General features: G+C 32.2%; 3 protein-coding genes across 3 annotated transcripts in view; 1 reads left to right on the top strand and 2 right to left on the bottom strand.

Moving 5' to 3' along the window:
- The window catches only part of LOC125839802 (protein disulfide isomerase-like 2-3), a 367278-nt gene that overhangs the window by 165404 nt on the left and 187360 nt on the right, over positions 1-14514 (bottom strand). The gene's annotated exons all lie outside the window — the stretch shown is intronic.
- Positions 1-14514, top strand: part of LOC125839797 (glucan endo-1,3-beta-glucosidase 12) — a 282415-nt gene that overhangs the window by 255896 nt on the left and 12005 nt on the right. The gene's annotated exons all lie outside the window — the stretch shown is intronic.
- LOC125839700 (uncharacterized) lies at positions 6331-9979 on the bottom strand. The gene is made up of 4 exons (XM_049518689.1): positions 8809-9979; positions 8564-8721; positions 8243-8458; positions 6331-6897 (listed from the first exon to the last, which is right to left on the bottom strand). The coding sequence occupies exons 1-4, from the start codon at positions 9977-9979 to the stop codon at positions 6331-6333; spliced, it is 2112 nt and encodes a 703-aa protein (XP_049374646.1).

Genomic DNA, 14514 nt, shown 5'->3' with positions numbered 1-14514 from the left:
CCTTTTTAACTCTAAAACTAACAACAACCGTTAAATAATCTTTTGAGTGATATTCGTTAATATTTATTAAATTGAGTACTCTTCCACTAATTCGTCTTGTAATGCTTTAAGATTTCAAACTTAAAAAAGATAACTAAAACTTCAAATATTTTATGATTTAAAACACTTTTTATTTCTTTTACATGTTATAAAAATATGCAATTTGTTGACTGTCATAATCGTAACCATATATAAGAGGAATTAATTAGTTTCAAAAAGGGACATGACAATATATTGACTAATTCCGAGCAACAATAATTGACCTTTCTAGATAAATTCTTATTTTGATTCATTTCGAACCTTATAAACCCTTACAAAAAGGGAAACAAAATAAAATAGAAAACTAGTTTATTTCATTCCAATTGTTGAATATAATTGTGCTTTTCTTCCTCTATGTTAGAGAGATTGAAAAATAATACTTATATCTAATGATAATTTTTTATTAACTTACAAATATAATGACATATTTAAGCTTATAAATTTTAAAAGTAATACATTCATATAAATGTTAAGATATGTTCTATTTTAAGAAAAAATAAAATAAAAAGTTTTTATTCCAATTAAAATACACAAAATAAATTGAGATGATGAGTAGTATACAACAACCATATATCCACATGATCCCATAAATGGAGGTGATGTCTATGTGAATGCAACTAGTGAAGGTAGAGAAGTTGTTTCCATTGTACTTTCGATTTCAGTAAAACACATAGAAAACAATGAAGAAAAAAATAATAGCAGCCGCAAATAGTATAAAAAACAAAATAAAGAAAACAATATGTAATAATAAAATCAAAAAATACAATAGTAGAAGAAGAATTACTAATAATACTACTGACAAATAAAAAACTAAATAAATTTCGACCACCTAATTACATTATACGTTAATCCTCGACCTTCATATCTTCGTAACTAAATTATGACTAAATATAATACTAGTCCATTATTCTTTTTGGGTTGAACCCATCGGTGACCCTCTAAAGTTGGCACCAACTTTCATGTAGACACCTTAATTAAGCTTTGTTCATTTTAGACACCTTATGTCATGTCCCGCTGTGTCATTTTGACACTTTTTACTGAATTGACAAAGTGTGTGTGTTGCATTGATTTTAAATGCATAGAAAGCATTTTTTTTGTGAAAAATAATATTTTTTCTCTTCATCTTCTTCCCTCTTTCTCCTTCACCTTTCACCACCATTATGTACTGATTTTGAGTAAAACAAAAAGAATCATATTCTCATTGAAAGAGATTAAAAAAGAATCATAATATAAACTGATTGAAATAACTTACAAAAGCTATTTCTTAAAAGAAAAATCAAATCTAAAAAATAACATCACTATCTCACCGGAAAAGATGGAGATCCACCATTTTTGTTACTATCTTTCTCTCTCTCTCCCTCTCTTCCGCCAAAACATATTTTATTTAGAATTAGAATTATTAGTTATAAAAGAAAATATGAGACGTCATTGAAAAAAAAATTGAATCTAAATCTCCTCAATTTTTTCGGCGAAACTCCAATTTCCCGCGATCTTCTTTTAGATATGAGTCATTGAAATGATTTCTTAGAAAATGAAGTCTTTTCTTATTGAAATATTTTTAAAATATAAGTTTAAATGATTTTTCTTTCTTCTTCTTATAATTAAATTTTATTTTTTTAATCAAATTGACACATGTCTTCTCTTAATTTGTCATCAAGTCATGTCATCCGCGAGTAGATAACACACATTTTTTAACTTTTGTTAATTGTTAAAACATGTCAAAATAATATAGTGGGATATATCATAAGATGTCTAAAATGAACAAAGCTCAATTAAAATGTTTTAAGTAAAAAGTTGGTGATCGATGGATTGAGCCTTCTTTTTTATGAAAATAACAAGTCAACAACTAGGACCCACTGAACGGCAACAGTTACATATAAACCAAAAGCAGAGCTGCACGATTCTTCATTTTATATTAAGTAGTAAAGTAATAATAATATTTTACTACTCCATTATTATATTATAAAATAAAAAGGGCAATTATGTAGTCCACAACATATATATAAATAAGAAAAAAAAGAGAACATTCGAAGGAATATGCTCTTTCATTTTAGATCGTTAATAATACGAGTCCAATTCGCCACGGCCGATTCCCTGTCCGTACATTCACGCGACAAAAACTCAGAAAGGAAAATAGAGAAACTTTTGTTGATAATGGATTCGAATTCGTAATATTAGTATGGAAACTGGAATGTATTTTTATGGCCACTTTTTTTCACTTAGTCATCAATCAATTTTGTGGGAGTTACAGGTTAATATACATATATGTTTATTTAATTTTTTAATATAAATATTTTATTTATAAAAAAGCTATTGAGTTTGTTCGAACACACGAACTTTCACTTAGCTCTGCCTATGCTTATCCGCTAAAAAGGTGCCTTTTTTGCTTCCTTTTTCGTCTTTTTCCCTTTTTAAGATTCGAATATTCACCTTTCTGTATCTCGAAAAAATATATTATTCCGAATGTTTATTTTTTCTCCTTTCATGTCCACCATTTATTTTATTTTTTATTTATTATGGTGGGAGATCTTGTATTTACTTTAATTTTTAATTTGGACTCCTTTATGGGTAAAAGAGGATTTAGATTCCACTCCACTACTACGCCACTTATGCTTGCTTTGATTCACTCCTTTGCAAATATCAATATTGTTTTATATATCCTACGTTAATCTGAATATAAATAGTATACATACAGTATTTTATGGAAATCAGAAACCATACATTTAACAAATAAAATTTATTAATTATTTTTATAGCCCATGCAGAGCGCAAATAATTTCACTTAAATATATTATCTTTCATTTAATTACAAGTTCATCAAACTTTAAAGTAAATTTACCTATAATGCTACTTTCTAAGTGAGAAATGTATGGGGTAAAAGAAAACACAGGTGGTTCAAAAAGTGGCAAGAAGAACATATCGAGTATGACTTAAACATATGTTTTCTATATTATTTATGTGGTTGTTAAAAAAAATTGTTCATTGATTGCATATATACCCAAATACTAGAATAGCATTCAAATCGGTAAATATTAGTTAGGAGATTTATGAGTTTTTCCCTAACGGAGGTGGATCTGTAGTAACTGAGACTTATGTCATTGATCGTTGGGAATGATCTTTACAAAGTATATGAATTTCCTTTGTTTACCGCCTAGATATTATATATTTAGGTCTAGATATCATTTAGGAGACCATGCAAAGCTTTATTATATATATATATATATATATATATATATATATAAATTGTTAATTAATGTAGAAAATCATCTATTATCTTATATACATCCATAATGATGAATTTGTACACCAAAAAGAAGGACAAGTTAATGGTCTAAAATCCCAATTAATATCCCTTATGAATGAACCCGATCCATTAGATATTTTCAACGACTAGTAATTTAAGAAAAGGGTTCGAAATATATTCAAATTTTGATCGAAATTACTATAACAATCCCAAACTTTAGGCAGGACCTATTATCACCTGCACTAATTAATAGTGTATATATAGGTGCCCACGTGAACATCATAAATATTGCATCATTATAAATATTAACTTGTTCAGCTGGACACTTATATATCTTTAAAATACATTATTAAATAGTGTAGAGGGTAATAGGTCCTGCCCAAAATTTGAGATTGTTACAACAATTTTGGTTAAAGTTCATATATATTTCAAACATTTTTCCCTAACTTAAATAATAGTTGGCAATTGGTATGAGTTTGTTCTTATTACATCAATAGAATTGGGCATACAAAAATGTTTTGGATAACCTTAGCACCACTCTTCAAAAATAGGCTTCTCATACAATCGTAGAGGCACATTATTTCAGCCACAAATTCTAACTTTTATGGCCAAATGGATCCTTAAATTTGTCAAAATCCTTAAGAAACCTCCTCCTCCCCTATCCCACTAATATCCATTTTTTTGGGTTAATAGTTTACGATATTGTTTGAAGTTTGATTTATTTGGATTTATATGAGAAAATCTCTCTTTAAGGATAAAATATTTTTTTTATCTAGAGATATTAAATTCAAAATTTAAAAACTAAGATATATTGTGATTGCTTTTAATACAAACCTATCATTAGCGACGATAATTAAATTTAAGACCCTACTAAAAGCGACTCTGACTATTACCCATTACATCCACTTGTAGTATACGTTACTTCTTTTTTCTTGTGGCAATGACAACACACTCCTATCATATATATCCTTGATCTTTTTTCTATGCTAAATAAAGGTCCGTTCAAAGGAGAGAAATTTAATCATGCTATATAGTTGAAGAGTAAAAAAAAAATGTTTTCCTTTGACTGTTGAACTGAGGAGAATCACAGTTCCCCATTGATGAATACTTGAGCAAAAACTGAAACTAAAGGATAAGAACAGAGAGGAATATATAATCTGTAATTTGGGGAAATGAAAATTAATTCATTCATGCTAACTGTTCAACATTATATACATGATGAGAAAAAATATCTAACACTAACTAATTAGATGCTTGAAATCAACTTCTAGAATGTTCAGTTGATACACTTCTAACTAACTCTGACAACACTTAACTAACTCTGACAGCTCAGCATATCCTACTAACTAACTTTGACAGCTCAGCTATTGTAATTACTTTCCTGCTTATACATAAAACAAAGTATAAAACTAAACCATATATCTTAATACCCCTCCTCAAGTTGGAGGTGAGTAACTCACAGCCAGCTTGTGCAGTAAAATAGAGTGTTGAGCACTAGGTAAAGGTTTTGTCAGAACATCAGCTAGTTGATCTCCAGTTGGTATGTGGTGAAGTACAATGAGGCCTTCTTGTAGCTTTTCTCTGACAAAATGGCAATCCACCTCTATATGTTTTGTCCTCTCATGGAACACAGGGTTTCTTGCTATATGAACAACTGCCTGACTATCACAGAAAACAGACACAAGCAAGTTACATGGTTAGTGTAATTCAGTCAACAGTCTCTCCAGCCACACCAGTTCTCCCACTACCTTTCTAACAGCCATGTACTCTGCTTCTGCTGAGGACAATGAGATGGTTGTTTATTTCTTGGACTTCCAACTGATGGGACTATCACCCATCAAGACAATGTAACCACTAACTGACTTTCTAGAATCAGGACACGAAGCCCAGTCTGAATCGCAATATGCAGTAACGCTACAATCTGTACTGTTAGATAGGAAAATTCCCAGGCAAGGATCAGCCTTAAGGTATCTCAACACATGATATGCAGCTTTGAGGTGTGGTTCTTTAGGAGATTGGAGAAATTGACTAAGATGTTGGACACTGAAGGCGATATATATCCTTGTATTGGTTAAAAAATTCAGCTTACCTACCAGCTTTCTGTAATGTGTAGGGTCTTTCAGTAGAGCACCCTCATTAGCCTTGAGCTTGACTGTGGATTCTAGGGGGGACATAGCTGGTTTACAGTCTGAACAATCAAACTCCTGCAACAAATCTGTGGTGAATTTTCTTTGAGAAATTAAAACTCATGTATCTTTGTAAAGTATCTCCAATCCTAGGAAGTACTGAAGTCTTCCCAGGTCCTTTATCTTGAATTCATCGTAAAGGAATGCCTTCAAGGAAGTGATTTCATGCTCATCAGTGCCTGTCAAGATCACATCATCTACATAAACAACAACGAAAACCAGAGAAGAACCAATCTTTCTGTAAAATAAAGAGTAGTCACTGTCTGAATGAGAATAGCCTCTTGAGCACAATACTTGAGCCAACTTATCGTACCATTGTCTACTTGCTTGTTTTAAACCATACAAAGACTTTTTGAGTTTACAAACCAAGCATGTGTCTTGCACCATGAGACCTGGAGGTATGTCCATGTACACTTCCTCATATAAGTCTCCATGAAGGAATGCATTATTTACATCCAACTGATACATAGCCCACCTTTTCTTTACCGCTAAGCTGATCAGTGTCCTAACAGTGGTCATTTTGACCACTAGTGAGAAGGTTTCATTATAGTCAATACCAGCCTGTTGAGTATATCCCTTCACAACCAATCTGGCCTTATATCGCTCTATTGTCCCATCAACTTTATGCTTGATTTTATAAACCCACCTACAACTTATTGCTTTCTTCCCCACAGGAAGTTTAACTAAGTCCCAAGTGTGATTGGCATACAGGGCTTCAAATTCAAATGTCATTGCTGCTTGCCAAGCAGGGTCAGACACTGCATCTTCATATGAAACTGGTTCCATGTCATGAAAAACATTTCTAACCAGCTGTTGACTATCTTAGTTGAAACTTGTGAGTGAATAATGATTTGTAGGGGAAGAGTGGTGTGTTGAGGAAGGTAGGGAGTAGTCATATTCTTTCAAATAAGCAGGAACAACATGTGGTCTGCTGGATTTTCTGGTGTTTGATAATTGGTTTTGATGAGTGGTGGTTTTTGGCAAAATGAGAGTTCTTGATAATTGTTCATTTGATGGTTGATCAGTTGGTAGTGTTTCAGGTGGTGAGACAGGTGCAGGTGGTGAGGCAGGTTCAGGTAAGATGACATTTGAGGTGGTGCTATCATCCAAAACATCACTATTGTCAAAAATATTATTATAATTATTAGTTGAGCTCAATGCATTTGAAGCAGAGGTGAATTTCTTTAATATAGTGGAAAAACTTGTATCAGACTCAGGAGACTCAGAATCACAAGATGCAAAAGGAAAGACATTTTCATAAAAAACCACATCCCTGGAAACATGCATCTTCTTAGTGCATATATCAAGGACTTTGTAACCTTTTTTGTTGAAAGGGTATCCAATGAAGATGTGAGGTGTGGATCTGGGGTCAAATTTTGCTTTATGAGTCTTTAGGGTAGGAAAGCATAAGCATCCAAAGGATTTGAGATGAGAATAGGTGGGGTGTGTGTTGTATAATGTCTCAAAGGGGGTTTTATTATGAAGAACTGAGTTTGGGAGTCTATTGATCAAGTAGGTTGCTGTCAGAATACACTCTCCCCAATACTTGGTGGGAAGTTTGGACTAATATAAAAGGGCTCTGGCAACTTCAAAGAGATGTTTATGTTTTCTTTCAACCACACCATTTTGTTGTGGTGTGTATGGGCAGGATTTTCGATGTATTATTCCTTTGTTTTGGAGGTATTTATTTGTCTCATTATTGGTGAATTTTGTCCCATTGTCAGTCCTAATTGACTTGACAGTGGTGTTAAATTGGTTTTCCACAAGAGTTACAAAAGAGCTCATGACATTAAGGGGTCGTTTGGTAGAGTGTATAAGAATAATGCTGAATATGATGTATTAGTAATGCATGCATTAGTAATGCAAGCATTAGTAATGCTTGCATTAGTTATGCTTGCATTATTTCTTATACATTGTTTGGTTTGATGTATTGGAAATAGCAAGCCTTGTATAAAGACTATTAAAAAAATATTTGTTTACAAAAATACCCCCACATTCTTTTACAAAAATAATAATAATAATTATTATTATTAATAATAATAGAGGGTAGTTTTGTCATTAGTTAATCTAATGCATGCATTAAAACCATTGTATTGCTAATACCTAGAAATCCATGGTATTAGCAATACACACTTTAATACACAATAGAGTGTATAAAAAATGCAAGCATTAGTTATACATAGGTTGGAAAAGAGTACCAAACAAGGTACTAGTAATACACAGTGCTAATGCATGCGTTATTTTTCCTAATACACTCTACCAAACGACCCCTAAGTGTGTTAGTTTTGCAACTTAAAAGGTGAGTCCATGTTGATCTGCTAAAGTCATCAACTATGGTAAAAAAATATTTGTAATTGTCATGGGTTGAAACATGATAGGGTCCCCATAAGTCCATGTGAAGGAGATCAAAAGGTTTGGAGCTGGAGACAATGGTTTTTGTTGGGAATGAGAGTCTAGTCTGTCTGGCCATTGGACAAACAGTACACATGAAGGGTTGTTTAGACGAAAAAGTTATTGGGATGGAGGAAATCCTCTTCATTTTTATAAAAGGCACATGTCCCAATCTATTATGCCATAAGTGGTCAACACTATTTCCATAAGATATGCATGTTATGAAATGATTGTTGCCAGTAGAAGCATAAGATGCAGCAGTAGGAACATGAGAAACAATTTTATAATTTGAACAACATATGGATCTTACAGGTGTGTTGGTGTGTGCATGTGAGGTGCTTACATCAGAACTGAAATTCATAAGATTACATGAACTCTTACAAGAAGAAATTGGATGAACAGAAAGACTAGTTAAACTAGAAGAAGAAGAAGGCATGGATGTAGCATTTCTTAGAGTAGTAGAAGTGTGATCAGGACAAGAAATGTGGCATTTTGAGTATAGGAAATACAGTCCATTCCTTGCTCTACCAATCTCCAGAGGGCTCTTCAGTGAAGGGCCCTGCATCAAACAAGAAAATTTATTGAAACTAACAACACCTTTGAGATGTGAAGCTAGACAATGGACTGATATTAAATTAAACTTGAAACTAGGCACAAACAATACTTTCCACAAAGTCAGTGATGGATTCAAGCATACATCACCAATCTCAGTCACCTTTACCTTGTAACCATTAGGTAGAGTAATTAGGAATGGGTAAGGTAAGTGTCTTATATTTGTAAGTAAGGATTTGTTGAAGGTCATGTGGTGTGTGGCCCCTGAGTCTATAATCCAAAAGTCAACAGATAGTTTGAAACACTTACATGACAGATTACCAATATCAGAAATTGAAGAACAACATGCTAGAATACCTGCAAAGTTCACAGCTCCACCTGTGTTGTCATTCACAATCCCTGTTGTAGTATTACTGTCTTCTTGAATTTGAACATGTTGGAGAAGGTGCATCAACTGATCAAACTGCTGCCTTGTAAGAAGTTGGCCTTGCCTCTTATAAACAGATCCTTGAGCACTCTCAACAGGACCTTTTTCTTTGTTCATTGTGTCTTCAGGGTAACCACGAGCAATAGCTGTTGTGCCTGCATTCTTCCCTTTGGTAAACTTGAAATCCGGGGGAAATCCATGAAGTTTGTAGCACTTGTTCCTAGTGTGTCCAGGCTTTCTGCAATAGTCACAAAATAGGTTGGATCTATTTGGAGGTCTGTTGCCTCCATCATTCTTATATGATGAGACATAGTTTGTCCTGAAATTGGTGCTAGTGCTAGCAGCATTGACATGAAGGGATGTTGATTCCATGTTGAATTTGTTGTAGGGTTTGACTTCTCTTTGCCTCTCTTCCTGGACAAGAATAGAAAATGCCTGAGCCATAGTAGGCAGTGGATTCATCATCAGGATACTTCCTCTCACTATTGTGAAAGCCTCATTTAACCCCATGAGGAACTGAATAAGCCTCCTGTCTTGTTCAGCCTTGTGCATTTTCACCTTTCCTCCACAAATGCATAAACAGGTACACTGACAACTTGTATCCAAAGTGCTCAGTTTCTCCCATAGCCTCTTGAGTTGAGTGTAATATCCAGTGACATCGAGGTTGCCTTGGCTAAGATCATTGATCTCACGTTGGAGTTGATACAATTTTGCACCATTAGGCTGATCATACCTATCCTCTAGTTCCACCCAGAGTTCCCTAGCATTATTAACATATTGAAGACTATCCCCAATGTCCTTTGAAAGTGAGTTTAGAATCCATGAAGTGACCATATCGGCACATCTCTCCCATTGAGTGAGGAGTGCTGAATTTGGAGACGGCTTATCAACCTTGCCATTGATGAAACCTGTTTTGTTTTTGACAGATAGTGCTCGAAGAACACCTCGTCTCCAGGATCGATAGCCAGATCCATCAAAAATCACTGGAATAATTGCAGATCCAGCACTTTCAGATGGATGCATATAGAAAACACTGTTCAAATCGACAACAGCCTGGACTGGTGCTGGATTGTTGGCTTCTGGAGCTTGATTTTCATCCATTATGTGATGAATTGAAAAACAATGAGATGAAATGAAGAAAAACAAAAAATGGAGATTGAAGCTGAAGAGTTGAGATGAAAATTGAGAACTGAAGACTATTGAGTGCGGAAACAGAAGTAATCGAACCTTCACGGCTCTGATACCATGTTGAACTGAGGAGAATCACAGTTCCCCATTGATAAATACTTGAGCCAAAACTGAAACTAAAGGATAAGAACAGAGAGGAATATATAATCTGTAATTTGGGGAAATGAAAATTAATTCATTCATGCTAACTGTTCAACATTATATACATGATGAGAAAAAATATCTAACACTAACTAATTAGATGCTTGAAATCAACTTCTAGAATGTTCAGTTGATACACTTCTAACTAACTCTGACAACACTTCTAACTAACTCTGACAGCTCAGCATATCCTACTAACTAACTTTGACAGCTCAGCTATTGTAATTACTTTCCAGCTTATACATAAAACAAAGTATAAAACTAAACCATATATCTTAATAGACCGTGATATTTAAAATACTTTAAATTGTTAACTATTAGTATAACTTATAACTTTGGTTTAGTTTGAATATGTAAATTTTTTTATTTTTTTTAAAAAATAAACAATAATATCTGACTTCATGCCAAAACATGCAACTACACATAGTTTTTATTTTTTTTAAAATAATTGTTTTAAAAGCAACTACACATAATTACGTTGTTAATCCCTTTCAACTCAGAAGTGTTGTCATGAGCATAATATAAGACACCAATAATTGGTCAATTATAGAGCTATTTAATCGATCAATGATGCATATAGTATATAGTAGTTCTAAGGGTGGCTTTAATTAAATATCTCCTAACCTCTCCCAAAAAAAGCATTTGATAGTGATGCTATGAGCAGATAATTGCCGTTTCCCAAACACCTAATTAAAATATAATAACATACTCAATCAGTGTAATTTCATAAGTGAGGTATGAGAAGGTGATTTGTATGCAACATTATCCCTAGTTTCCTACCTTTTGAAGATAGAGAGACTGTTTCTGATAAATCTTCAGCTTAAGTAATTCATATAAATAAAAACAAATATGTAAACCAAATACAATATAATAGCGAAGAAGCCATATAGGTCGAAAACAAACACCGAGTTAAAGTAATATCTATACACATTAAATTAATACATTGTGATGTTTTCTTGTTATTTGTTTGAGTGAATTATTCTTCAAAATCCCAATTGCATATTGCAATATTGACAATGGTCCCCCTTTCTCTATGTGGTTCTTAAAGCAAAAAAAAAAAAAAAAGGTAGTAGGAGAAAACTAACAAATTATGTTGACAGATGAATGGAATTTCCTGTTCCACACATTTTTTACAAAATAATTGGATTTCCAAAAGCTGCCCAATATAATTATCAACTACAATATACATGCATGTCCTATAGTATATAGAATTCGGAAATAGTCTCTCCATCTCATACAAAATGGATGATATATATCTGGATATATATATATCACCTTCCCAAAATTTTATCCGTGAGATCACACTGAACATGTTGTTGGTGTCCATTGTATATAGAATCTGATATGTGAGTCCAATATCGGATAAATCAAGAATTGGGACGATAACCGAATAAGTCTGGTGCCTCTTGGGCCCTAATAAGGAAATGGACTTTAATTTTGATCTAACTCAATCCCTAAAACTATCTCACATATTGAGGGTTGCCCGAATATATATATATATATATATATAGGTTGCCCGAATATATATATATATATATATATAGCTACGTACGTAGAACTCAACATATACACGTTTACCTATACTTCTATATATATGAGTAGGATAAGTGTCAATAGCTACTAAATTACTGAATTTATTAGTTTATACATACATGACGGAAGGTTTTACTTGCCCTTAATTAATAGAATTCTGGATGCATGATAATCAAGAAAAAACTGGCTGAGCTAGACTTTTTATTTTATTTTTAATGGAACCTCGATGAATTATCCTTTGATTGCACACCAAGTAAATCCACTCATATACAATAGCTTGCAAATCACATAAAAAAATGTAATTCAACAGGTAAGCCTGATACAACAAGTCCAATTGAGAAGGTGTTTGTAGGGGGAGTCAATTTTTGGCCTCCCTAGTTAGCTAGATTGCTCTACTTAATTAATTGTTTATGCTCCATAAATATACTTCCATACAATTTTTCTAAACATAACCAAAAAAAATAAAATACATAGCGGCGTGTATATGTATGAAATATCCTAATTAAACGTGGATCATAGTAAATTAATGTACTAAAATAAAATGGAAAAATCAATGAAAGTACTATGAGGCATGATTCATGTAGAACGAGTCCAATAATTGGATTAAAGAAGAAGAAAACGTACAAGAAACCACGAGCAACAAAGTCAGAGACCCTATCTATAATATTGTACGTACCAAGAAGATAATTATGCCGCAAGGAAACTAAGGGTGTGTTCGATGCAGACATAATATATGTTTCAATTTTCCTATGTTAGGTAGGTTAAATATTTTATTTAGGAAAATAAGCTTTACAAATAAGAAAAATGACTTTCTTAATTAAAGTAGAGAATTAAAAAAGTTACACTACTGACATTCTACATTGACGATATCCTTTCCACACTCAAACATATATTTGTCTAAATTATAAATAAATATTTTTTAAAAATTACCTATCGAACATAATTATAAAAATAAAACTACTTAAGTTTAAAAAAATATATTTTTCTTCGTACCGAACACACCAAGATTTCTTTAATTTGTTTCTTCGTTGCTCACGTTATTGTAGAATTACAATGTGAACTCCAAAGCAGTTTGTCAAACAATGTAATTAACAAGAAGAAGACTTTTTAAAAGTCTCCAAGAGTCTGGTATACGGTCAAGTCTATACCCACTTCATACCCATTTCTATACCAAAAATAAAAACACTTCTATGTGAACACACAATTTTAATGTTTAAATTGTTATTCTTTTATTTATTTAAATAATTAAGGTATGTTTTTAATGTACCTCTCATACAATTTGGATTTTTTTTGTGTGTCCAAGCATCCACATGCAATGGTTTTGTTCCCCCCTATAGTACACATCATATTGAGAGTCGATCAAAGAAAATTGTCCATAAGTAACTCGAAATGAACTCATGTAATTGTCTTATTTAAAAAAAATGCTTATAAAATATTATTATTTACTTGATTATATTTTAAACTAATCAAGTTAGAAAAACCACTTCCTTTTCGTTAATTCTTAGAAAAATTAATCAAGTAAAATGATTAATTGTCTTTGTCATTATGATCCAAATAGTTAAATTATACACGATTGTACGCAAACCCTTCTTTACGTTTTTATTTTTCCATGGTATATAATAAGAAAATTATTTTGAGATAATTAAGCAAAATGACCATTTGATCATTTTTGTTAATTTTACTATTGCTTTATTACTAGAATATAGTCATGTAACTTATTTCCCTCCTTGATTTCTCTTTCTCCTTTTCAGTTTTTTCTCTATCATCTTCCTCTATTTGCAAAAGAATTTGCTATGCATAAATCATTATTTCTTTTCGATTCGACATGTTATTCTCCCATCAAACACCGAAAGAATAAAATGAAATACCAACCATTTTTTTAAGTAATAAAATGAACAAGTTAAACGGAAGTCCAAATCCTCCCTCGAAGACAAACGTAAATCATTTTAAATAAATAATATATCAAAAGAATAAAAATATTGCGAGTAGCTCATATCTTAAATTTGAGTCATTTAGTAGAAGATTTGAGCTAATGTCCGACAATGAATAGGTTTGATGCTCGAAGTTTAAAATTTCATACTGCAAACGTAAATCGTTTCGGGTGAATAAAATATCGAAAGACGAAAAATATTAAAAGGAATTCATATCTAAAATTTAGGATTGTCTAGAGGAGATTTGATCTAAGTCAAAATTGAAGGGAAAAAATTCAACTTGTTGAGGAAGATGAACTATTGTAATATAAAAATATTGTATAAAAGTGTATATAGATATGTTTATACATCGTTATATATTATATATACACAGTTATACACTAATATATATATATATATATATATATATATATGAATCAATTTCTACTCTGTCGATTTTTGAGATTTTTCCTCTTTTCTTGTTACATTCGTAACTTTTATTGCCTTCTTCACCACAATTCTAACATTTGCATTTTTCTGCAGGTTTTATATATATATATATATATATATATATATATATATATATATATATATATTATACATATGACCATTAGCTGGAAATGTTTTTGACCGACGGTACATTTACGTACATCCATCCATAGGGGGATTTCCAAACTATCGCATACTGAAGATTCTCTTTTACAATCATTTGTTCTACCTCTTCCTCCTCCTTGTTGTACCGAAACAAAGGTCTAATTTAAACGACCTGGTATAACATCACATTTGACACTAAGGAAGGTACAATTCAACTATGAGTTACATCAGCAGATGTACCAGACTTCTCTATCTATTCAATTTATTTTG

The sequence above is a fragment of the Solanum verrucosum genome, unplaced genomic scaffold (assembly GCF_900185275.1).
Source record: "Solanum verrucosum unplaced genomic scaffold, falcon-dt-bn FXZP01000175.1, whole genome shotgun sequence".
Taxonomy (NCBI): Eukaryota; Viridiplantae; Streptophyta; class Magnoliopsida; order Solanales; family Solanaceae; genus Solanum; species Solanum verrucosum.
The sequence above is the reverse complement of the archived record's forward strand: the minus strand, read 5'-3'. Positions and strand labels throughout refer to the sequence as shown.